General features: G+C 35.2%; 1 protein-coding gene and 4 long non-coding RNA genes across 5 annotated transcripts; 3 read left to right on the top strand and 2 right to left on the bottom strand.

Annotated features, from left to right (window-relative positions):
- Positions 1-4,012: 4,012 nt before the first annotated feature.
- LOC101896865 (uncharacterized) lies at positions 4,013-21,512 on the top strand. Its single transcript, XM_059121104.1, has 7 exons — positions 4,013-5,054; positions 5,906-5,961; positions 6,009-6,204; positions 15,817-15,872; positions 15,920-16,115; positions 16,702-16,946; positions 20,503-21,512. The coding sequence occupies exons 1-7, from the start codon at positions 4,166-4,168 to the stop codon at positions 21,076-21,078; spliced, it is 2,214 nt and encodes a 737-aa protein (XP_058977087.1). The 5' UTR covers positions 4,013-4,165; the 3' UTR covers positions 21,079-21,512.
- LOC131801951 (uncharacterized) lies at positions 5,812-6,392 on the top strand. The gene is made up of 2 exons (XR_009341977.1): positions 5,812-5,961; positions 6,034-6,392. It is a non-coding gene; the product is annotated as an uncharacterized LOC131801951 (long non-coding RNA).
- On the bottom strand, positions 5,869-6,663 carry LOC131801952 (uncharacterized). The gene is made up of 2 exons (XR_009341978.1): positions 6,434-6,663; positions 5,869-6,378 (listed from the first exon to the last, which is right to left on the bottom strand). It is a non-coding gene; the product is annotated as an uncharacterized LOC131801952 (long non-coding RNA).
- Positions 6,748-16,303, top strand: LOC131801950 (uncharacterized). Its single transcript, XR_009341976.1, has 5 exons — positions 6,748-7,013; positions 7,074-7,424; positions 7,509-7,681; positions 15,817-15,872; positions 15,945-16,303. It is a non-coding gene; the product is annotated as an uncharacterized LOC131801950 (long non-coding RNA).
- On the bottom strand, positions 14,088-16,682 carry LOC131801953 (uncharacterized). Its single transcript, XR_009341979.1, has 3 exons — positions 16,345-16,682; positions 16,232-16,289; positions 14,088-16,155 (listed from the first exon to the last, which is right to left on the bottom strand). It is a non-coding gene; the product is annotated as an uncharacterized LOC131801953 (long non-coding RNA).
- Positions 21,513-23,310: the final 1,798 nt, after the last annotated feature.

The following is a 23,310-nucleotide window of genomic DNA, read 5'->3' as shown; positions in this document are numbered from 1 at the left end:
TGCCAATTCTTGAGTTAGATAACACCGAGTGACTACGAGCATGGTGAGAGTAAATGCCCGCGAAATATTTATTGCTCGTGTGTATGTTGTGTGGCGCCCAATGAGAAATTTAGCACAAACGACCATCGTTTAGTTTTCTTATCACACACGGATTTTGAAGAGAGTTAGGGTATGCCGAAAGCTTTCGTACTCTCTTCCCTAATGCTCTCACTGATCTAATCAACAATCGTTTTGTGCCCGTGTGGGGGGAGGTGCATGCTCTTCTCTCATGAGACACTTTACTAGGGAGAGAGATAACAGTTATATTTGTAAATGAATGCAACTACAACTATAATGGAGAGAGAGGCGGGTGGATCTGGGTCTGTTTGAGCAATAAAAGTGTGGGGATTTTTATAGTTTCCTAACCATTTTTTGTCAGTTCATTGACCCAATTATGGCAACTATTTTTGGGTTCATTGAACTCTTCGCTTTTGGCCAGAAAGTGAAATTTGAGTGTTGAACACAAAATATCAGTAAAAATTGGCTATATTTTCGTTGGTGATAAATGTCTTAAATCACGCACGTAGAATCATGCTCTTGACATACATACGTATGTATATCGGTACTTACTTATCTATCAATGAGTTTGTTTATTTCAAGGGATTTAAATAATTGCAGGATTTCGAATAAAAAAAAAAACAATTTTACAAAATTTATTTATGATAGAACTGAAAATATCTCCTGATTTCAAATAATTATAACCAGCTCAGCATGTTCGGTAACATGGTAAAATGAAAATGTAAATGAGGTAGTATCAGTCGATTTTGCCGACAGATGTATACACCCAGCCTTGAGTTATGATTATTCCAACTGTTGACCTTCTACGGGGAAGGTTCCGAAGCAGTTGGCCAATATTGTCCAATTCGTATATGACCTAAAACTGATATAAAATATTACAACGCGCCAGATTTGTACTATATCGACTACTTCCTGCACTTTATATGAGGCATGTGCAAATTTTTGGAAAATGGGGAAATATAGGGTGAGATAAAAAAAAAACTACAAAGTCAAAAGTCAAAGGCCATATTTTTTTCAATTTTTTTAAAATTTAATTGAATGAAAGCAAAAAATTTCGGAAATAGCATCAAATTTTAGAATAAGTTTAGGTTTGCTTGAATTGGTCACCTTTGGCACGAGTTATGGCCTTCAAATGGCCAATGAAACCGTCACATGCTGCCGAATGTTGCTCCGCGGTATTTTGGCCCATTGCCGGTGAAGCGCTTGCTTGAGGTGATCGACACTTTGGTATTTTTTAGTGCCAACCTTGCTTTCCAAAATACTCCAGACACAATAGTCCAACGTATCCGGTATCCGGAGATTTTAGTGGCCATTGTGCGCTGGAAATGAAGCATGGAACGTCATTTTGTAACCATTCTTGGGAGGCGCGTGCTGAGTGCGATGCGATTCTGGGTCCTGTTGGAATGTCCAAGGTCTGCGGCCCAAATGTTTGCGTGCCCAAGGCTTTAATACACCCTTCAGAATATTTTCGCAATAATATTTGGCCTTTATTCTGATTTAATACGAGCGGAGAGCGACCATCGATATTCCAAATTTTGACCCTTTGTGGGGAAGATACCAGATAGAATAGACCGATATATTCCATCTTCACTGCTGATATATTTGAAGAGAACCGGAAACTTATTTCGGAGTTTATAATCGTTTTGGTTATTCAATCTTTATAACAGATTTTGTGCTTATGGAAATATTGAGATGTGCTAAGTCTGAATGGAATCGGATGTTAATTTCGCGATTTATGAGCTTCATGAATATTCAAAATCTTCACCCTTTGTGGGGAAGGTACCAGAAGGAGTGGATCGATATATTCCATCTTCACATCAGATCTTGTGTTGATGGAAATAATGGGATATGTGAAATATGAAGAGAATCGGATGCTTATTTAGGGTTTTATGATCCTTTTTCGTTATTCAAAACTGTGACCCTTTGTGGGGGAGGTACCAGAAGCAATGGTCCGATCTCTACCATATTTAAAATAGATCTTGTGTTGATGGAAATATTGTGATTTGCAATGTCGGAATAGAATCAGATGATTATTTCGCTTTTTATGAGCTTCATGAATATTTGAAATTTTGACACTTTGTGGGGGAGGTACAACAAGGAGTGGACCGATATTTTCCATCTTCGCAGCAGATCTTAAGTTAGTAGAAGTAATGGCATTTGTGAAATATTTTGGTTATTCAAAACTTTGAACCTTTGTGGGGGAGGTACCGGAAGGAATGGTCCGATCTCTACAATCTTTATAACAGATCTAGTGTTGATAGAAATATTGAGTTGTGCCAAGACAGAAAGGAATCGGATGTTAATATCGTGTTTTATGAGCTTCATTGATATTCCAAGTTTTTATCCTTTGTGGGGGGAGGTACCAGAAGCCGTGAACCGATATATTCCACCCTTACACCAGACCTTGAATTTATTAAAAAATTGTGATGTGTGAAATATGAGGAGAATCGGATGCTTATTTCGGATTTTATTATCGTTTCGGTTATTCAAAACGTTGACCCCTTGTGGGGGAGGTACCAGAAGCAATAGTCCGATCTCTATCATCTTCATAACAGATATAGTGTTGATGGAAATATTGAGATCTACCAAGTCTGAATGGAATTGGATGATAAGTTCTGAATAGAATCGGATGATAATTTATGAGATTCATGAATATTTGAAATTTTTACACTTTGTGGGGGAGGTACCAGAAGGAGTGGACCGATATATCCCAATTTCACACCAGACCTTGGGTTAATAAAATAATTGTGAGGTGTGTTATTTGAAGAGAACCGAATGCTTATTTCGGATTTTATGATCGTTTTGATTATTCAAAACTTTGACCCTTCGTGGGGGAGGTACTAGAAGCAGTGGTCCGATCTCTACCATCTTTATAACAGACCTGGTGTTGATAAAAATATTGAGATGTACCAACTCTGAATGGAGTCGGATGTTAATTTTGCGTTTTATGAGCTTCATGAATATTCAAAATCTTCACCCTTTGTGGGGGAGGTACCACAAAGTGTGGACCAAAATATTCCATCTTCACACCTGACCTCGGGTTAGTAAAAATATTGTGATGTGTGTGATTTGAAGCCAATCAGACTCTCACATCAAATTTTATAGGAGTTAGAACTAAACAAAATTTTCACCCTTTGTGGGGGATGTACTTGATGGAGTGGTCCGACATTGTCCATTTTCTCACCTGATCTAGCACTGATGCAAATATTAGGATTTGCAAATTTCGAGCAAAATCGGATTATCGTTTCTCTTTCTGTGCAGTAAATTATTTTCTTTGAAAATTTCGACCTTTTGTGGGGGAGTTAACAGAAGGAGTGGAGCGATATTCCCCATCTCTGAACTCGATCTAAGTTTGACAATAATATTACTATGTATCAAGTTAGAATCAAATCGGATACTCCCTTCGTGTACACCAGCCAGACGGACTGACGCACATCGCTAGATCGACTCCAAAATTTCTTGAAACGATTTTTTTCCAAAGAGACATAGGGTCTAAAACCGTTATTTCGTTGAGGCACGCTTTGGCCGTCATTAAATGATACATACCCTCCCTAGCCATATGGCTAAGGGTATAAAAATATGATTGGGACCAATCAAATAACATCGCAGTGGGAGTAAACCATTTCTTCAGTTGTTGTGGCGTAGGCGTTACCCATTCTATGCAAGAGTGAGCAAAATGCCGATTTCCGAAAAATCCTAACTTTATTTTTTTTGCTATGAAAACGATCAATCGGCAGTCTCTATGCATTATTTTTGAATAAAAGTTCATGTTTTTATTACTGTTGTTGTTGTTGATTTCATTTTATCGATGAGAAGTGGCGCCGAAGAAAAAAAATGCAAAAGCTTTGACTACACTCTCGCTCGTTCTTTCTTCCAACAAAAAAAAAGAAAAAAACTAACAACTATAAATACTGGCAATATTAGTGCAGATCTTTAGTTGTCTCAAAAGCACCAAACGGGAATAGTCGGCGGTCAAAGAAAACGCGTCTCTTTTTTATATTTTTTTATATTTTGATTTTGTCACCTAAAAATCAATTAATTATTTCCATTTTAATAGGTTATTGTGTGTGTGTGTGTAATTATAATCCAAAAATAATTAATAATAATAATGGCTGATAATAATAACAATGAAATTCCCACCAAAAACGACAGCAATCAAAATAATAACAAAAACGAAACAACTACGTCAACGTCATCACCACCATCAAGCGCAATGCAAACAAACACTACAACACAGCAGCAACAACAACAAAACCAACAAAATACCCAAAACACCAATGAGAATAGAGAAATTCTAACAAAACTTTCTCCAAAAGTTTTGCATGCATATGAACAACTGGCGCGAGAGAGAGCAAACATTGCCTCTCCCTATGAATTAACGGCCAAACCAATCTCTGGTGTTGGTGAGAATTGTTATGGTTTGATAATGCAAGTGTGTGTGAGAGCAAAGCATGCCGTTAATAACAATGAGAGTAGTGGCAACACTGCTGAGTGTTTAACGGCGGAAACGGATGTTGGCGCAAAGCAATTGCATGAATTTATTACGATTTTAAAGATGTCACCTAAAAACCCGGCATTTCGTGATCACAGCCACATTCCGGAACTATATCAACGGGAAGTGTTCCTCTATGAGCGTGTTTTTCGCGAATATCAAACGCTATACGCAGAACAAAAGCAAAAAAGCGGAGAAAATCAACAATTTAAATTTGATATTGTCCCCGAAATCTTCTACACTTGCCTTGATCCAATGGATGAATTTTTCATCTGTGAAGACCTCTCGCTTAGTGGTCATCGACAAAATGTACGCACACAAATGCCCACCATTGATTTGGCCTCAGCCACATTTCGTGCCATTGCTAAATTCCATGCCATGTCGTTTGCGTTGCAATCCAAAAAACCGGAAATATTTAAAGATTTGATTTCAAATTATCAGGATAATTTATTTAATGAAAACATTTGTTACGTGCCACCTGCTTCGGCACTATGGTGTTGTGGCCGCTAGCTCAGGAGCCATGTTCAGGGGTTGGTTCCATCCCATACACCAATAGCCTTGGGGACGAACAATTAAACAATTAATGGATAAATACAAATTCTACATAACACAAACACTACGTACACCTGGAACAAAGGAGTTTGATATTGCCACTCCCACACTAGCCCGCCCAACCTTGACCCCGAGATCCTACATAACTGTCAATTTTATCAGGGCCCCGTATTCCACACCCACTCCCCTCAGTACAATGTACACCAAATTCACTCTCTCATGAATGAACTAGACAATCATGATTACACAAACAATCATATTACGAACAATTTATTAGTATATAAGATTTCCTTAAAATAGAACAAACAAGCTGAAATTTGAAACATTAACTATCAGGATCTCTTAGTCATTGTTTGAGGAGTTCATATATATCAGACCACCCTTCATTACTTCAGTCCACTAAATGTCACCAAATTTTGGACTTTCTAAGTTATGCAATTAGTACCTGCCTAAACGAGCTCTCTTAGGTGGTGAGGGACCCGCAAACTGGTCCACAATATTCAACGGAACCTCAAAAAAAATCTCGATTATAACACTCAAAGTAATTTGGGGTAACCCTACACTCCAATTTACTTATAAAATTTAGAATAGTTAATGTCCCTCACAAAAACAAGAACATTTATGCTGGACACAAAAAAAAACACAAATAATAAACTTAGACAACACAACTTAACCTAAATATATTATCTTAATTAAAAATTTGAATATTATATTAGTTCTTTCTCTTAATTTATATGAATTTTTCTGCCTTTTGCTTTTTCTTAAAATTTTATTTAATGGAATTTCTCCTTTTTTCTGTTGCAGGGTCTCCCTCCTGGTTCTGGTTTTTATTTTATGCCAGTGGTTGTATCAAACAAGCGGTAAGTTTAATAAATAACTTTGTTACCTGGCTTTTTGCATTCTTTAGTACAACCTGCTTTGTTCTTTTCCAGGATCACTCTTCCGCGACCTCGTCCACCAGGATAAAGCAGAACCCGGATATCATGGATCAAGGGAATTGGTGTTATGGAGGCGGTTGCTGGGGCCTCAATTTTGCGTTGTGGTGGTTGCTGTGGCCGTCAAAGATGGGCTGACCTCTCCGCTTTTGTTCGCCGAGGAGGCCAGTTGATACCCTCGAGAAATTTAAATTATTTTGGCGAAACACTGAAAGACATAAAAGCACACAACACAAAAACACTCATATATCTACACAATTATAATTCATACAAGGATCACTTACAATCAATTACTAACGCCTTCACCATAAATAATAAAATAAATATCGAGGCTTTTATTGCCTTAAAAAAAGTAATTTTTATTTTGAAATTTGGCAGGTTTTAATTTTTTTTTTACTTTTATGACCACTATTTTACTGTCGCACCACTTGAATAATAAGGGCGCGTTTTCCTTTTTCCCCCTTTTATACCTACGGGAATGACGCGGCATTTTTCCGCTTTTCGGCTTTTCCTTAATTTTTCCTGACATTTACCTTCTTTATGATACCGACCTAACGAGCCCTTACAATATCGCAGGTTGTATTTTCGATTAATTTATCTACCAAATAATCGATCCAAATACAACACTGGCAGTGGTGGCAATTCTAATTACCATTGGGACAGAACATTTCCGCTTCATTTTTTAAACACGGGTTGCTGCGGTTTGCACGTCGCGGATGTTAGCTAAAAAAAACATCAATTAAAAATTAAATAGTGCCCACCACGCAACAAAACTTCACCGTTTCTAGGCATCTGCAAAAGAAACGGTGATGTGCGTTTGGTTTCGCCATCGTTTCGTTCGTTAGAATTACCTAAAGTGATAGTGATTTCAGTGTGATAGCAAGACACATATCCAAGTATTCAGAAATCCCATTTCTGCAAAAAAAAAAAATCTGTCGATCCTTCGCCCTCGGACATTGTACCGCATTTTCCTGAAGGTAAGCATTCTTATTTGATTGTAGGCTCATAGTTAATTTCATGTTTTCCTATTTTTTTAGGTACTCTCGCTTGAATTTGTCAATGAATGCTTGGCGAATACATGGTTTTTTTGCATGTGTGTGTGTGTGTTTGTGTTCGTTCATCGCAAAAACCAAACCAACGGTAGTTCAGCGGAATGCGGTTTTATGGTGGCGGTTTGCACACACACATGAGAACACATTTCATTGAGGCGTCATTTAAATGACATTGAAAAGCAAACAGAACAAAAAGAAAACGTGTATGAAGAGTCGGTATGGTGTTAACTTGCTGCATGGCGTGGATGGCAGCGCTGCCGCTGTTGCCATTCCGTTTACATCGATCGACAAGCAGATCGTTTCGCTCTGCTTTTGTTCAGCCACATGCACGCGCAGGTATATTACGTTCCTTAAACTGATAATAGCTCTTACCCTTTATTCACTTATATTTCAATATTAATTATATTATTATTTTTTCAGGCCATGCTTGGTACTTTATAAACAGACAAATTCGTGAAATTTTGTGTATAAATAAAGTGAATTTAACCAATATTCTTCGACACTAGTGAAAGGAGGCTGAAATTATACAGGCTGAACAACATAACTTGACGTTGATGTCTACAGTAATTTGGAGGACATTATTAGCATCTCAGGTATGTCGTACTTTTTTTATGAGTTTATTGTGTGTACCATCTCAGTGAAAATTTAAATTGTTTTGTATTCTCCGGAAAAAATCGTTATCAACACAATATTAAAGAAATATTGTACCTCACACACTTAAAATTTTTTATGTCGTGCAATTTCTAGACTTTGTATAATAATAGGATTCTGAATTTGTGCAAGAAGAATCTTCACGTTTCCAAAGAGACTTCTGGAATATATTATTTCTCTGAAAAAATTAGTATTGACATGAACTACCTGGGGTAGAGCGAATATGAATCACATGTCCCCATATATTTTACCTGCGTAATCACAAAACAATTGCCGATGAAAAAATAATATAAATTTTGTGATAATTCATCTCATATTGAAAGTAAATACTTTTTCGATTGCTATCACCCAGGGTGCAATGAGTAGGTAAAAGAAAAGTGTTGCATCTAATTAAAAAAAATTCTACGGAATAATAATGAATAATTTGAATAATTACGGAAAATAATTGAATATTTGCGGACAACCATTTCTTCACATGATGGAGAAAATTAAAAAATTTTTTTGTGAGTTACATTGGACATTCAAATCTAATTGTCTACGCTTTGATTTAGAGGTCTATTATATTACATTTTTATTTGTATTTGCTGATCTATTAGCGCCGGTTATGGAATCCTTCCCAATTGATGATAAAAATGGTAGAAAAAATATGAGGGTAAAATGATGATAATTGAAACCCTGTAGATTGAATCCCTGTTTCATTTAGAATAGACATGTCTTAGTCCCAACGTGGGGAACTCCCACGCCCTGATTTTATGTCTCAAAAGCCGGGCTAATCTAAATCGTCTATAATTGGATTACAATAGTGAATTATAACAAATATTTTAATATTCCTAGATAACTAAATTTCATAATTTCGACATAATTTCCTAAAACCAGGATTGCCTTATATATATTTTCCACTAAATTCATTCCGCTTCCATGTTTACGCAAAACATTCACAAATGACACAATAAGCACGTATATAAAAACTCAACGCAACACAGATAATCTAATATTGCACTAAAGTATTTTTTTACAGCTTACGATACATTTGCTCACATTATTGAATACATATATAAACAAAAGAACATCGTGTATAAACAAAATTATTGCATCATAGATTAACTCTGCTTAATCTAGTATTGCACATAAATTATCTTATCACAGCTTGTTATACTTTTGTTTATATTTTTATATCCTTTGCGTGGAAATTACCAAGTGGTTTTCCTTGGAGCGTTTCTAGCTCATACATATTATTGCCCACTGGTTTTACTACCCTACATTTCAGGAATTTCTTGCAGAACTTCGCATTGATATTATTTTTGAAGTCTGAAAGGGTATGATTTCTCCTATACACTTCCTGTCCCGGTAGAAACTTGACAATACGTGCTCGTTGGTTGTACCTTTTCGCACTAGATATATAAGCTTGGTGTGTGTTTTCTTTTATTCTCTCTCGCATTAATTCTAATTTATCTGATCGATTTATTTGATCAATTTGGTGATCAGTCAGGGATTGGAGTTTTTTTGCCAGTTTGTAATCGGTTCCACTAGTGAACATGTTATAACCAAATAATGCGAAAAAAGGATTGGTTCCAGTTGCTGAATGTACTGAGGTTCTCAATGCTTGTTCGATTTCCGCTAAATAAAGATCCCAATCCCGGTGATCGTTTTCAACATACGTTCGTATGGCGGCTAATACTGACTGATTTACTCGCTCTGATGCGTTAGATTGCGGAGAGTAATAGGCTGTGGTGATGTGGGTGATTTTGTAATCTTTTATCATATCCGCGAAAACTTTTGAGGCGAACTGTTTTCCGTTGTCGCTGTGTATGATCTCGGGTACCCCGAATGTATGGAAGACTTGATTTTCCAGAAATTTTACCACGTTATATGCAGTGGCTTCTCTCATCGCGTGTAGGAATGTGAATTTCGTAAAATGATCGACTACTATAAAGATGTAGGAATTGCCTTGTTTTGATCTGGGATACTTTCCCAGAAAATCTATATACAACTTCTGGAAAGGTCTCTCAGTTATAACTTCGTTGCCTATCGTAGGGTTCATACGCTGATTTGCCGATTTCGTTTCTTTACACGTTGTACAATTTTGTATGAATTGTCGTACCTGCGATGACATTTTTGGCCAATAAAAATAAGTTTTTAATCGTTTTAAGGTTTTCGTTATACCATCGTGGACCGAGCTACCGTAAATGTGTGCTTTCTCAATCAGTACATATGTTATGTCCTGAGGTATCCACAGTTTCCACTCAAATTCCATCATTTCTTGCTCAAAATTTTTGGTTCGAACATAGATTTTATCATTGTCGATTTTTAAATCCGGCAAACGATCTTGGTTTTGTTGTATGGTGTTGCGCAACTCGACATATTCTTCACTTTCAAATGCCGTAGTTTCGAAATCCAATATATTATCGTCACACAATTCCTCTACAACGACATCAGACTCAACCGACATTCGAGACAGTGTGTCCGCTACAACATTTTCCGATCCTTTCCGATGTTCAATTGAAAAATCGTACGCCTGAAGTTGAAGTGACCATCTCGCCAGTCTTCCACTTAAATCTTTTAAGGACATCAGCCACTTAAGACTGGCATAATCCGTGATGATTGTGAACTTCATAAGCTCGACGTACGGACGGAACCTTTTTACCGCTAAAACTGCGGCCAAACATTCCTTTTCTGTGACGGAGTAATTCTTCTGGGCGGAATTCAGTTTTTGGGAATAAAAAGCGATAGGGTTCTCTCCGCCAAATTCATTCTTTTGGAAAAGTACTGCTCCTATTCCATATTCCGAGGCGTCGCATTGAATAAAGAACTCTCTATTAAAGTCAGGGTGCCTGAGAACCGGTGCGGATGTGAGAGCATATTTTAGAGATTGGAAAGATTGCATCGCTTCCGGAGTCATTACGAATTTTTTTCCTTTTTTTAAAGTATCTGTTAGGGCGGAAGATATGGATGCAAAATCTTTTATAAATCTCCGGTACCAACCGGCAGTACCGAGAAAACTTCGCACTTCCCTCGGCGATTTTGGTGGCGGTATCCTCTGGATAGCGCTCACCTTTTCTGGATCAGTCTTCAACATCCCGCTACCGATTATGAATCCAAGGTATTTCAACTCTCGAAAACAGAATAACGACTTTTTGAGTCCAATCGTCAGATTCGCTCTTTGCAGGCATTCAGCTACTTCTTCCAAAATTCTGACATGGTTCTCAAAATCATCAGCTATAATCAGGAGATCATCCAGATATATGAAAACATTGGATTTTAGTCGTCCTGGGATGACCTTATCCATCAACCTGCATAATCTTTGCGCCGCATTGCAAAGCCCAAACGGCATGACCCTGAATTGATATAGTGGTCGACCTGGTACTGTAAAGGCGGTATATGGCTTCGCTTCTTCTTCCAACTCAATCTGCCAGAAGGCATACTTCAGGTCGACACTACTGATAAAATGGGTTTGATCAATTCGGCTTAATATTCCATCGATATTCTGTAATGGATATGCATCCTTCACCGTTAGGGCATTTAGTTTCCTCGCATCGAGGCAGAAACGATTCTTGTTCGGTTTTCGCACGACGGTAGTACGATTACTCCATGGCGAATCACTCTCCTCAATAACTTTCAGAGCGAGCATTTTATCTATTTCATTATATACGATTTCCTGTACGGCCGGCGATAAAGGATAATGTCTATCCTTGACAGGATTCGCATTCCCTACTAACTTAATTGCATGTTTCTCTAATTTCGTACAACCCAGTCCATTTTTTTCAAACGTTGGGAACTTATTTATTATTTCTTCTAGGCGTCTACGTTGTTCCCCTGTTAGTTGGTGCATATTCTTATTTTCGTTGGTCGAGGTTCCACGCATCTGCTCTTGTAAGTCCACGGTTATCTCGTCTATGGGAAATATTTCTGGGGCAATATTAAATAATTTCCAGAAATCTGCTCCTAGATAAAGATCTTGTTCTAGATCTGGGCATAGATAGAAACGCATTTTTAAGAATTGTTGTTGATATTCTACCTCTACCTCTATTTTGCCCACTATGCGATGGGTTTTCCCTGACGCCGTACTTACATTCGTGTCCTGTGGATCAACAATAATGTTTAATTCCTCAACTATTTCTCGGCAATGCTTCCCTAGTATTGAAACCGTAGCCCCAGAATCTAATAGACCCTTTATCTCTTTCCCTTCGATTTTAATGCTAGCGTATGGTCTAGGATCCGTTCTATATTTGCACCGGATGACGGCTTCGGATATCAATTTTTTTAATTCTTTATTTTCTTTATGTCGTTGCCTCAATTTCATTATCCTCATTCTACTTTTCATATTTTTATTTACCCCTATGGATATTGATTCGGAATTATTGCGAGATTCATCTTCCTGAAAAATTTCTGCTCTTTTGTTTTTATAATGTCTCTGCCTGAACTCAATTGGAAGATAATGCCGAATTTGGGAATAGTTATTGACGATGGTATCAACTAATTCTACAGTGGGTTCGTCGCAGCGGGTTGTTCGGAAGAACGATGGTTCCCCGCTAGAACCACGTTCTTTCTCACGTTTCCCGCTTTGCAATTTCCACATTTGGGTGTTATGGTATTTTGCCTTCCACACTTAAAGCAAAATAGTCCTCTTTGGGACGACGGACAATCCCTAAATCCATGACCCGCTATTTGGCAATTCCAACAAACAATTTGGTTTAGGGCCGAAACATCTACTAACTCTTCCGGTTCTACCAAATTCGGGTATTCTATTTCTTCTTCTTGCATGGCGTGTACACGTATGGGTCTGTTTATGGTTGGTGGAGGAGCTTGAGATAATGGGTCGCGTCGAAAAAATGTCCTCTCAATTTCCAAACACTCCACTCTTAGCTGCTCTAATGACGACACGGGCATCGAGTACACAATACTCGATAGATTCTTTCTCAAATTTTTCTTAACCAAAGAAATAATCTCGTATTCTGAGACTGGCCTTTCCAGTTTCGATCTCATTAGATTTATTTCATGAAAGAAAGCATCAATGGACTCGGTTGCCCCCTGTTTCCTTTCTAACAGATCCCGCATCGATTCAAATGTTGTTCGCCTTGTCTTGAATCTTTCATTTAACCCATGCTTTAAGGAATCCCAATCGTTAATGTTGTTTGACCTCTGTTGGAGCCAGAACCATTCATAGGCTGGACCAGACACCAAAATATGGAATTCATTTAAAATGTCTTCCCAAGCTAGTTTGTAATGTTGTTGAAAGTATTCCAGCCGGTAGATAAAATCTTCCACCGACAGACTGTTTGGTTTCCCTGAAAAATTTAATCCAAAACGTTCAACTTTTATTCCATGGATGCCAGTACTAATCACGGATGGAATCACAGTGCTTCTGCGATTACCATTATTAACATTATCTCTATGTTGTGTAGGGAACTCATCTGTAGGGTTTCCCGGGGGGTTCGGTAAAGTATTTGGTATTGTTGGCTGATTTTGGACATTTATCGATAACCTGCTGACATTATCGCTCAATCGGTTTATCACCGAGTGAATTTTATCCATTTCTTTGGCAACACTTTCTTCCACCCATGATCTCAAATACCCTCGGGCGTCATTCATACTTTCGCATACCATACTCCTGATTACATTGTTTACATCGCCTTGCTGATTACTTGGAGTAGGCGTTGGAGGTAAATTCGATGGTACCCTAGCACTCTTACTGGTACTCGGTTGAGTGTTGTTAATGGATCCGGACAAATCCCTTATTGTTGTATCCCTAATACCATTGGATTGCTCCATGTTTGAGACTACTTTTTTCTTTTTGTTATTAGGTTTGGGTGATTGTATAGAAATCCTGCTCGTGTCGAAAGCTAGTGTTCTATTGCGTTTACTTCTTCTTTTTCCCGCCGTATAATCACTCATCAGACTTCAACTCGTTTACCCAATTAATTTTATTAAAAAAAAATCAATTGTCTATTAATAGCTGTGGGTTTACTTTTTTGTTGTGCCGAAATTTAGATTGCCACAATTTCAGATAATAAAAGCAGGGGTGTATGACTTAATGATTTAAAAATAACTAATTTAGAAAAGTTCTTTAAAAAACAAAATATATAAATACCAAAAAAATGAACAATAGTAATTAATAAAATAAAATATAATTAAACCTATAAGTGTACTAAACATATAATCAAAACGCACTAATAAGCAGAACAAGTAAAAAAAAAATAAATAATTAAATCAAATAAAAATAAGAAAATAGTAAATAAAACTAAAATAATAATCAAAATAAGTTAAGGACAAAAACCATAAACAAAAACATTCAAACACAAGACAATATCAATAGTTAATAGTGATTTAAACAATGACGATGAGAGTTCGTTTGGTGTTTTTTTTTTTTTTTTTTTTTTCAATTGCTTTTGAGGTTGAGTGTGTGGACTTATTTCATTATGTTATAAGAAATCCTATCACGCATTATAAGTGTCCTTTTACGGTTGTTCTGGTGTACTGCTAGACTGGACTTTACATATTCACTTATTTATTTTGTTTCAAAGACAAACATTTAGAGACGACCACCACGGCAGTTTTCCCATCATAAGAGAATACGGATCTCGTGAAGGAGGTTAAATTTTCTTTCGTACAATACAGTTTGCGAAAACTTCTTCACGAACGCTATTGTACTTTTCCTCTCTTATGTCATCTCGATTTGACGACTTCGAAACAATAAATACAAAAATTACATAAAAACATAAATTTGAGGGTAAAACCACGGCAGTTTTCGAAAGAAAATAACGAAAAAGATCTCGTGAACAAGTACTTCCGTACAATGCACATTGAGATGCTTCACCTCAAGCTTTGCACGTTTCCCTTAGGTTATACCCTACGTCTATTTTTTCTACTTTAAAATAAAACATACAGAAACACAAAAAAAAAACAGGTCATAAAACACAATACATTCATTGTTACATGGAACTAACAAGATTATTGCACCTGACCCTTGTAGTTGGAACGACAATCCTAATTTTCTAAAAACCTCATCTACTATTGCACGTTTATCACAAATTTTAAAGAATTAAAGCTGCGTCTGCAACATGAGATAATCGTTGTAAGAAAATGTGATTTTCGCTTATGCCTATTTGAACCCTATAGTTTATTGCACTGTGCTAAGCTGTTATTGCACTGAATTTAAGACATTATAGCTTTCGCTTGGGCGCCATATTGTTACGTGCCACCTGCTTCGGCACTATGGTGTTGTGGCCGCTAGCTCAGGAGCCATGTTCAGGGGTTGGTTCCATCCCATACACCAATAGCCTTGGGGACGAACAATTAAACAATTAATGGATAAATACAAATTCTACATAACACAAACACTACGTACACCTGGAACAAAGGAGTTTGATATTGCCACTCCCACACTAGCCCGCCCAACCTTGACCCTGAGATCCTACATAACTGTCAATTTTATCAGGGCCCCGTATTCCACACCCACTCCCCTCAGTACAATGTACACCAAATTCACTCTCTCATGAATGAACTAGACAATCATGATTACACAAACAATCATATTACGAACAATTTATTAGTATATAAGATTTCCTTAAAATAGAACAAACAAGCTGAAATTTGAAACATTAACTATCAGGATCTCTTAGTCATTGTTTGAGGAGTTCATATATATCAGACCACCCTTCATTACTTCAGTCCACTAAATGTCACCAAATTTTGGACTTTCTAAGTTATGCAATTAGTACCTGCCTAAACGAGCTCTCTTAGGTGGTGAGGGACCCGCAAACTGGTCCACAATATTCAACGGAACCTCAAAAAAAATCTCGATTATAACACTCAAAGTAATTTGGGGTAACCCTACACTCCAATTTACTTATAAAATTTAGAATAGTTAATGTCCCTCACAAAAACAAGAACATTTATGCTGGACACAAAAAAAAACACAAATAATAAACTTAGACAACACAACTTAACCTAAATATATTATCTTAATTAAAAATTTGAATATTATATTAGTTCTTTCTCTTAATTTATATGAATTTTTCTGCCTTTTGCTTTTTCTTAAAATTTTATTTAATGGAATTTCTCCTTTTTTCTGTTGCAGGGTCTCCCTCCTGGTTCTGGTTTTTATTTTATGCCAGTGGTTGTATCAAACAAGCGGTAAGTTTAATAAATAACTTTGTTACCTGGCTTTTTGCATTCTTTAGTACAACCTGCTTTGTTCTTTTCCAGGATCACTCTTCCGCGACCTCGTCCACCAGGATAAAGCAGAACCCGGATATCATGGATCAAGGGAATTGGTGTTATGGAGGCGGTTGCTGGGGCCTCAATTTTGCGTTGTGGTGGTTGCTGTGGCCGTCAAAGATGGGCTGACCTCTCCGCTTTTGTTCGCCGAGGAGGCCAGTTGATACCCTCGAGAAATTTAAATTATTTTGGCGAAACACTGAAAGACATAAAAGCACACAACACAAAAACACTCATATATCTACACAATTATAATTCATACAAGGATCACTTACAATCAATTACTAACGCCTTCACCATAAATAATAAAATAAATATCGAGGCTTTTATTGCCTTAAAAAAAGTAATTTTTATTTTGAAATTTGGCAGGTTTTAATTTTTTTTTTACTTTTATGACCACTATTTTACTGTCGCACCACTTGAATAATAAGGGCGCGTTTTCCTTTTTCCCCCTTTTATACCTACGGGAATGACGCGGCATTTTTCCGCTTTTCGGCTTTTCCTTAATTTTTCCTGACATTTACCTTCTTTATGATACCGACCTAACGAGCCCTTACAATATCGCAGGTTGTATTTTCGATTAATTTATCTACCAAATAATCGATCCAAATACAACACTGGCAGTGGTGGCAATTCTAATTACCATTGGGACAGAACATTTCCGCTTCATTTTTTAAACACGGGTTGCTGCGGTTTGCACGTCGCGGATGTTAGCTAAAAAAAACATCAATTAAAAATTAAATAGTGCCCACCACGCAACACATTGATCCCATTACCATTGAATTTGCCAGAAAATATTTGCGGAAAACTCGTGTCATGTTGGAGCAGGATGGTCGGGTGACGGCGGCAAAACAAATTGAAGCTTTGAAAAAATTGGAGGAACATTTTAAGATTGTCTCTATGCAGTGTGTTAATGGACCGCAGGCGGCGCCATATGCTGTCATCTGTCATGGCGATTATTGGAACAATAATATGCTGTACAAATATGATGTAAGTGGGGAAGAAGAAGATAAATTCTTTCAAGGAACAAATTTCTGAATTTTTAGGGATACTTCAAAAGAATGAAAGAGGGATCGTGTTTTTTAAAGAATTTTTCTAAAGGACTTTCAAAGGTCTGAACGTGGAGTTTTTTTAAGAATTTTATGAAAAACACTTTTAAAGTTCTTAACGTGAATTTTCGTTTTGCAAAGGACCTTCAAAGAGCTAAACGTGGTTTTATAAGGCCCTTTTTAAGATCAACGATCTAAAAGTGTAATTTTTAAGAATCACGAATACTTGAGGGGAAATAATTTGGAAAGTTGGCAACACTAATTCGTACCTTGTGCACTCTATTTGTTGTGCAGATTAATCCAAATTTGAAGTGCTTCAAAGATCTAGAGGATTTTTAAAAAAAATTGTCAAGGACCTTCTAAGATCTAAACGTGGATTTTTTAAAGAATTTTTCTAAAGGACCTTTAACCATCTAAACGTGGATTTTTTAAAGAATTTTTGTCAAGGACCTTTAACCATCTAAACGTGGATTTTTTAAAGAATTTTTCTAAAGGACCTTTAACCATCTAAACGTGGATTTTTTAAAGAATTTTCCAAAGGACCTTTAACCATCTAAACGTGGATTTTTTAAAGAATTTTTGTCAAGGACCTTTAACCATCTAAACGTGGATTTTTTAAAGAATTTTTCTAAAGGACCTTTAACCATCTAAACATGGATTTTTTAAAGAATTTTTCTAAAGGACCTCCTTAGATCTAAACGGGGATTTTTTAAAGAATTTTTCTAAAGGACCTTTAACGATCTAAACGTGGATTTTTTAAAGAATATTTTTGAAGGACCTTTTAAGATCTAAACGTGGATTTTTTAAAGAATTTTTCTAAAGGACCTTTAACCATCTAAACGTGGATTTTTTAAAGAATTTTTCTAAAGGACCTTTAACCATCTAAACGTGGATTTTTTAAAGAATTTTTCTAAAGGACCTTTAACCATCTAAACGTGGATTTTTTAAAGAATTTTTCTAAAGGACCTTCTAAGATCTAAAAGTGTTTTTTTAAAGAATTTTGTCAAGGACCTTCTAAGATCTAAAGGTGGATATTTTTATAGAACTTTTGTCAAGGACCTTTTTAGATCTAAACGTGGATTTTTTAAAGAATTTTTCTAAAGGACCTTTAACCATCTAAACGTGGATTTTTTAAAGAATTTTTCTAAAGGACTTTCTAAGATATAAACGTGGATTTTTTAAAGAATTTTTCTAAAGGATCTTTAACCATCTAAATGTGGATTTTTTAAAGAATTTTTCTAAAGAATACTTAACGAGCTAAACGTGGATTTTTGAAAGAATTTTTGTCAAGGACCTTTAACCATCTAAACGTGGATTTTTTAAAGAATTTTTCTAAAGGACCTTTAACCATCTAAACGTGGATTTTTTAAAGAATTTTTGTCAAGGATCTTTTTAGATCTAAACGTGGATTTTTAAAGATTTTTTCTAAAGGACCTTTAACGAGCTAAACGTGGATTTTTCAAAGAATTTTTGTAAAGGACCTTTAACGACCTAAACGTGGATTTTTAAAGAATTTTTCTAAAGAACCCTTAACGAGCTAAACGTGGATTTTTAAAAGAATTTTTCTAAAGAACCCTTAACGAGCTAAACGTGGATTTTTTAAAGAATTCTTCTAAAGAACACTTAACGAGCTAAACGTGGATTTTTTAAAGAATTTTTCTAAAGAACTCTTAACGAGCTAAAGGTGGATTTTTTAAAGATTTTTTCTAAAGGACCTTCCTAGATCTAAACGTGTATTTTTTAAAGAATTTTTCTAAAGGACCTTTTAAGATCTAAACGTGGTTTATTTGAAGAATTTTTGTCAAGGACCTGCAAAGATCTAAACGTGGGTTTTTTAAATAATTTTTCTAAAGGACCTTCTAAGATCTAAACGTGAATTTTTTAAAGAATTTTTCTAAAGGACCTTTAACGATCTAAACGTGGATTTTTTAAAGAATATTTTTGAAGGACCTTTTAAGATCTAAACGTGGATTTTTTAAAGAATTTTTCTAAAGCACCCTTAACGAGCTAAACGTGGATTTTAAAAGAATTTTTCTAAAGAACCCTTAACAAGCTAAACGTGGATTTTTTAAAGAATTTTTATGAAGAACCCTTAACGAGCTAAAAGTGGATTTTTTAAAGAATTTTTATAAAGAACCCTTAACGAGCTAAACGTGGATTTTTTAAAGAATTTTTCTAAAGAACCCTTAACGAGCTAAACGTGGATTTTTTAAAGAATTTTTCTAAAGAACCCTTAACGAGCTAAACGTGGATTTTTTAAAGAATTTTTCTAAAGAACCCTTAACGAGCTAAACGTGGATTTTTTAAAGAATTTTTCTAAAGAACCCTTAACGAGCTAAACGTGGATTTTTTAAAGAATTTTTCTAAAGAACCCTTAACGAGCTAAACGTGGATTTTTTAAAGAATTTTTCTAAAGAACCCTTAACGAGCTAAACGTGGATTTTTAAAGAATTTTTCTAAAGAACCCTTAACGAGCTAAACGTGGATTTTTTAAAGAATTTTTCTAAAGAACCCTTAACGAGCTAAACGTGGATTTTTTAAAGAATTTTTCTAAAGAACCCTTAACGAGCTAAACGTGGATTTTTTAAAGAATTTTTCTAAAGAACCCTTAACGAGCTAAACGTGGATTTTTTAAAGAATTTTTCTAAAGAACCCTTAACGAGCTAAACGTGGATTTTTTAAAGAATTTTTCTAAAGGACCTTCTGAGATCTAAACGTGGATTTTTTAAAGAATTTTTCTAAAGAACCCTTAACGAGCTAAACGTGGATTTTTTAAAGAATTTTTCTAAAGAACCCTTAACGAGCTAAACGTGGATTTTTTAAAGAATTTTTCTAAAGGACCTTCTGAGATCTAAACGTGGATTTTTTAAAGAATTTTTCTAAAGGACCTTCTGAGATCTAAACGTGGATTTTTTAAAGAATTTTTCTAAAGGACCTTCTTAGATCTAAACGTGGATTTTTAAAGAATTTTTCTAAAGGACCTTCTGAGATCTAAACGTGGATTTTTTAAAGAATTTTTCTAAAGGACCTTCTGAGATCTAAACGTGGATTTTTAAAGAATTTTTCTAAAGGACCTTCTTAGATCTAAACGTGGATTTTTAAAGAATTTTTCTAAAGGACCTTCTTAGATCTAAACGGGGATTTTTTAAAGAATTTTTCTAACCTTTAACCATCTAAACGTGGATTTTTTAAAGAATTTTTGTCAAGGACCTTTAACCATCTAAACGTGGATTTTTTAAAGAATTTTTGTCAAGGACCTTTAACCATCTAAACGTGGATTTTTTAAAGAATTTTTGTCAAGGACCTTTAACCATCTAAACGTGGATTTTTTAAAGAATTTTTGTCAAGGACCTTTAACCATCTAAACGTGGATTTTTTAAAGAATTTTTGTCAGCGACCTTCAGGGACTAAAACAAGGATTTTTTAGAGGATTTTCTCCATTTTTCTTTTCTTGTATTTTTCATTTGTTTTGTTTTCTTCTTCCCTACCCCTCTAAGGACCACACCCAGGAAGCCGTGTCCGCCAAACTAATCGATTTCCAGCTATCCCGCTATTCCTCCCCCGTGGTGGACCTGATGCACTATCTTTGCACCAGTACCGATCGTGATTTGCGCAAACAACATTTCAAAGAGCTGCTCGACATCTACTATCAAACCTTACGGGAACACCTGGAATACTATCAACTGGACGTGGGGGTCGTATATCCCAGAGAGATTTTCCTACAACATCTCAAGGAAATTGGTATATTTGGTCTTTGTATGGCGGCATTTTCGATACCTTTCTTCATTTCGAATTCCAATGAATTGCCCGACATGGATGAGGTGGCCACAGCCATAAGAGATATTTCATCATCGTCGGAGAATTCCGATGAGGATGAAGTTGGTGGTGGCGATCAGGAAATGAATGACATTGATAAGACGACGGCCAAAGCCGCTGATGCCAAACGCAAGGAGCTTTTGGATGAGTATGATCTCTTGACGGAACGTACCCTGCCCATATTTAAGAGACGGATGTTTGGTCTACTCAAGGATTTGGAAGAATATGGAATGTTGGAATGTGTATTGAAATTGTAGATAAAAAAATGGATGCTTACCCCCACCCTGAACCCCACTTTCCCCTTTTGAACAGAACACTACAACAGTATTAGATATTTATTGTTTCATTTTTATTTTCTTTCTCTCTTTTGTTTGCTTGCTTGTTTCTTTGTTTATTATTTTTTTTAATTTTTCTTGTTGTTGTATTACTAAAGTATATTGTTGTTGTTGTATTTTATATACTATATTCATTTCATTTCTATAAATTAATTACAAAAACACAAAATTCTTTATATTATTAATAATAAAAAAATTATATATTATTACTCACTTCTTATTATGCATCTTTAATTAAAAAAATATTTTTGTATATATGTAATTATGTATATGTGTATATATGTAATAATAGCACACCAAAGTTACAAAAAACAAACAACAAAAACTATTTATGGAAATGAATAGAAAGAAATGGAAAAAAATATTTTATTTAAAAATTTTTCAAAATGGCAGGAATCGAAGTTGGCAACACCAAGAGCTTTTTCGTACCTTGTGTACCCTATCTGTTGTGCACATAGGTATAAACGTGGATTTTTTAAAGAATTTTTAAAAACGACCTCAAAGGTCTTAACTTAGATTTAAAAAAAAATCGTCAAGAATATTCAAAGGTCAAAACGTTGATTTTTTAAAGAATTTTTGTAAAGGACCTTCAAAGGTCTAAACGTGGATTTATAAAGAATGTTTGTCGTCAAGAATATCCAAAGGTCTAAACGTGGGTTTTTTAAAGAATGTTTGTCGTCAAGAATATCCAAAGGTCTAAACGTGGGTTTTTTAAAGAATTTTTGTAAAGTACCTTCAAAAATCTTAACATGGATTTTTAGAAGAATTTTCGTTAAGAATATTTAAAGGTCAAAACGTTGATTTTGAATGAATTTTTGTAAAGGACCTTCAGAGGTCTAAACGTGGATTTTTAAATAATTTTTCTAAAGGACCTTTAACGAGCTAAACGTGGATTTTTCAAAGATTTTTTTAAAGGACCCTTAACGAGCTAAACGTAAATTTTTCAAAAAATTTTACTAAGGACCCCTAACGAGCAAAACGTGGATTTTTGAAATATCTTTTCTAAAGGACCCTTAACGAGCTAAACGTGGATTTTATTTAAGGTCATTCCAAGATCGAATTGAATTGTTTAAATATGTGTAATTGTGGATTTGTTTAAGAATCATAAACAATTGAGGAGAAATAATTTGGAAAGTTGGCAACACTACTGGCTTTTTCGTATCTTGTGTAATCTTTTTGTTGTGCAGAGTAGTACAAATTTGAAGTGCTTCAAAGATCTAACGGTGGATTTTTTTTAAAGAAATTTGGTCAAGGACCTTGTAAGATCAAAACGTGGATTTTTTAAAGAATTTTTCTAAAGGACTTTCAAAGTTTAAAACGTGGATTTTTTAAAAGAAAATTTTTAAAGGACCTTCAAAGAACTAAGTGAGGATTTTTTAAAGAATTTTTGTAAATGTCCTTTAATGGTTTAAACGTGGATTTTTTAAAGAATTTTTTAAATGTCCTTTAATGGCTTAAACGTGAATTTTTTAAAGAATTTCTGTAAATGTCCTTTAATGGTTTAAACGTGGATTTTTTAAAAACTTTTTCTAAAGGACCTTCAAGATCTAAACGTGGATTTTTTATAGAACTTTTTAAGTGACCCTCAACATTTTTTAAGTTGTCTAAAGACCTTCAAACGCGGATTTTTAAATAATTTTTTGAGGTTATGTAGAGGCCTTTCAACATAGTTTTTTTTTTTTGATTTTTGAGGTTATGAAGAGGTCGTTAAACGTGGATTTTTTTAAATTTAAGAGGTCATCTCATTTTTGAAGTGATCTAGAAGCCTTTAAACGCTGATTTTTTAAATAAATGTTTCAGGTTATCTAAAGGCCTACAAACGTGTCTTTTTAAATAACTTTTTGAGGTCATTCTAGAGGCCTTTAAATGTGAATCTTTTAAAAACCTTTTAAGGTTATCTATAGGTCATTTAACGTGGATTTTTTATATAATTTTTGAGGTAATCCAGAGGCCTTTTAACATTATATAGTGGCCTTTAAATGTGACTTTTTTTACTATTTTTTGAGGTCATCTAGAGGTCTTTAAACGTGGATATTTTGATATTTTTTGAGGTCATTTTTAAACGCGATTTTAAAACATTTTTTAAGTTATCCTTCAATTCATCAAAAAAAAAAAAAAAAATAGAAAAAAAAAAATGTTGACCATACATATTAC

The sequence above is a fragment of the Musca domestica genome, unplaced genomic scaffold (genome assembly GCF_030504385.1).
Source record: "Musca domestica strain aabys unplaced genomic scaffold, Musca_domestica.polishedcontigs.V.1.1 189, whole genome shotgun sequence".
NCBI classification, from domain to species: Eukaryota; Metazoa; Arthropoda; class Insecta; order Diptera; family Muscidae; genus Musca; species Musca domestica.
Note: the sequence above shows the minus strand (reverse complement) of the source record. Positions and strands in the feature narration are given on the sequence as shown.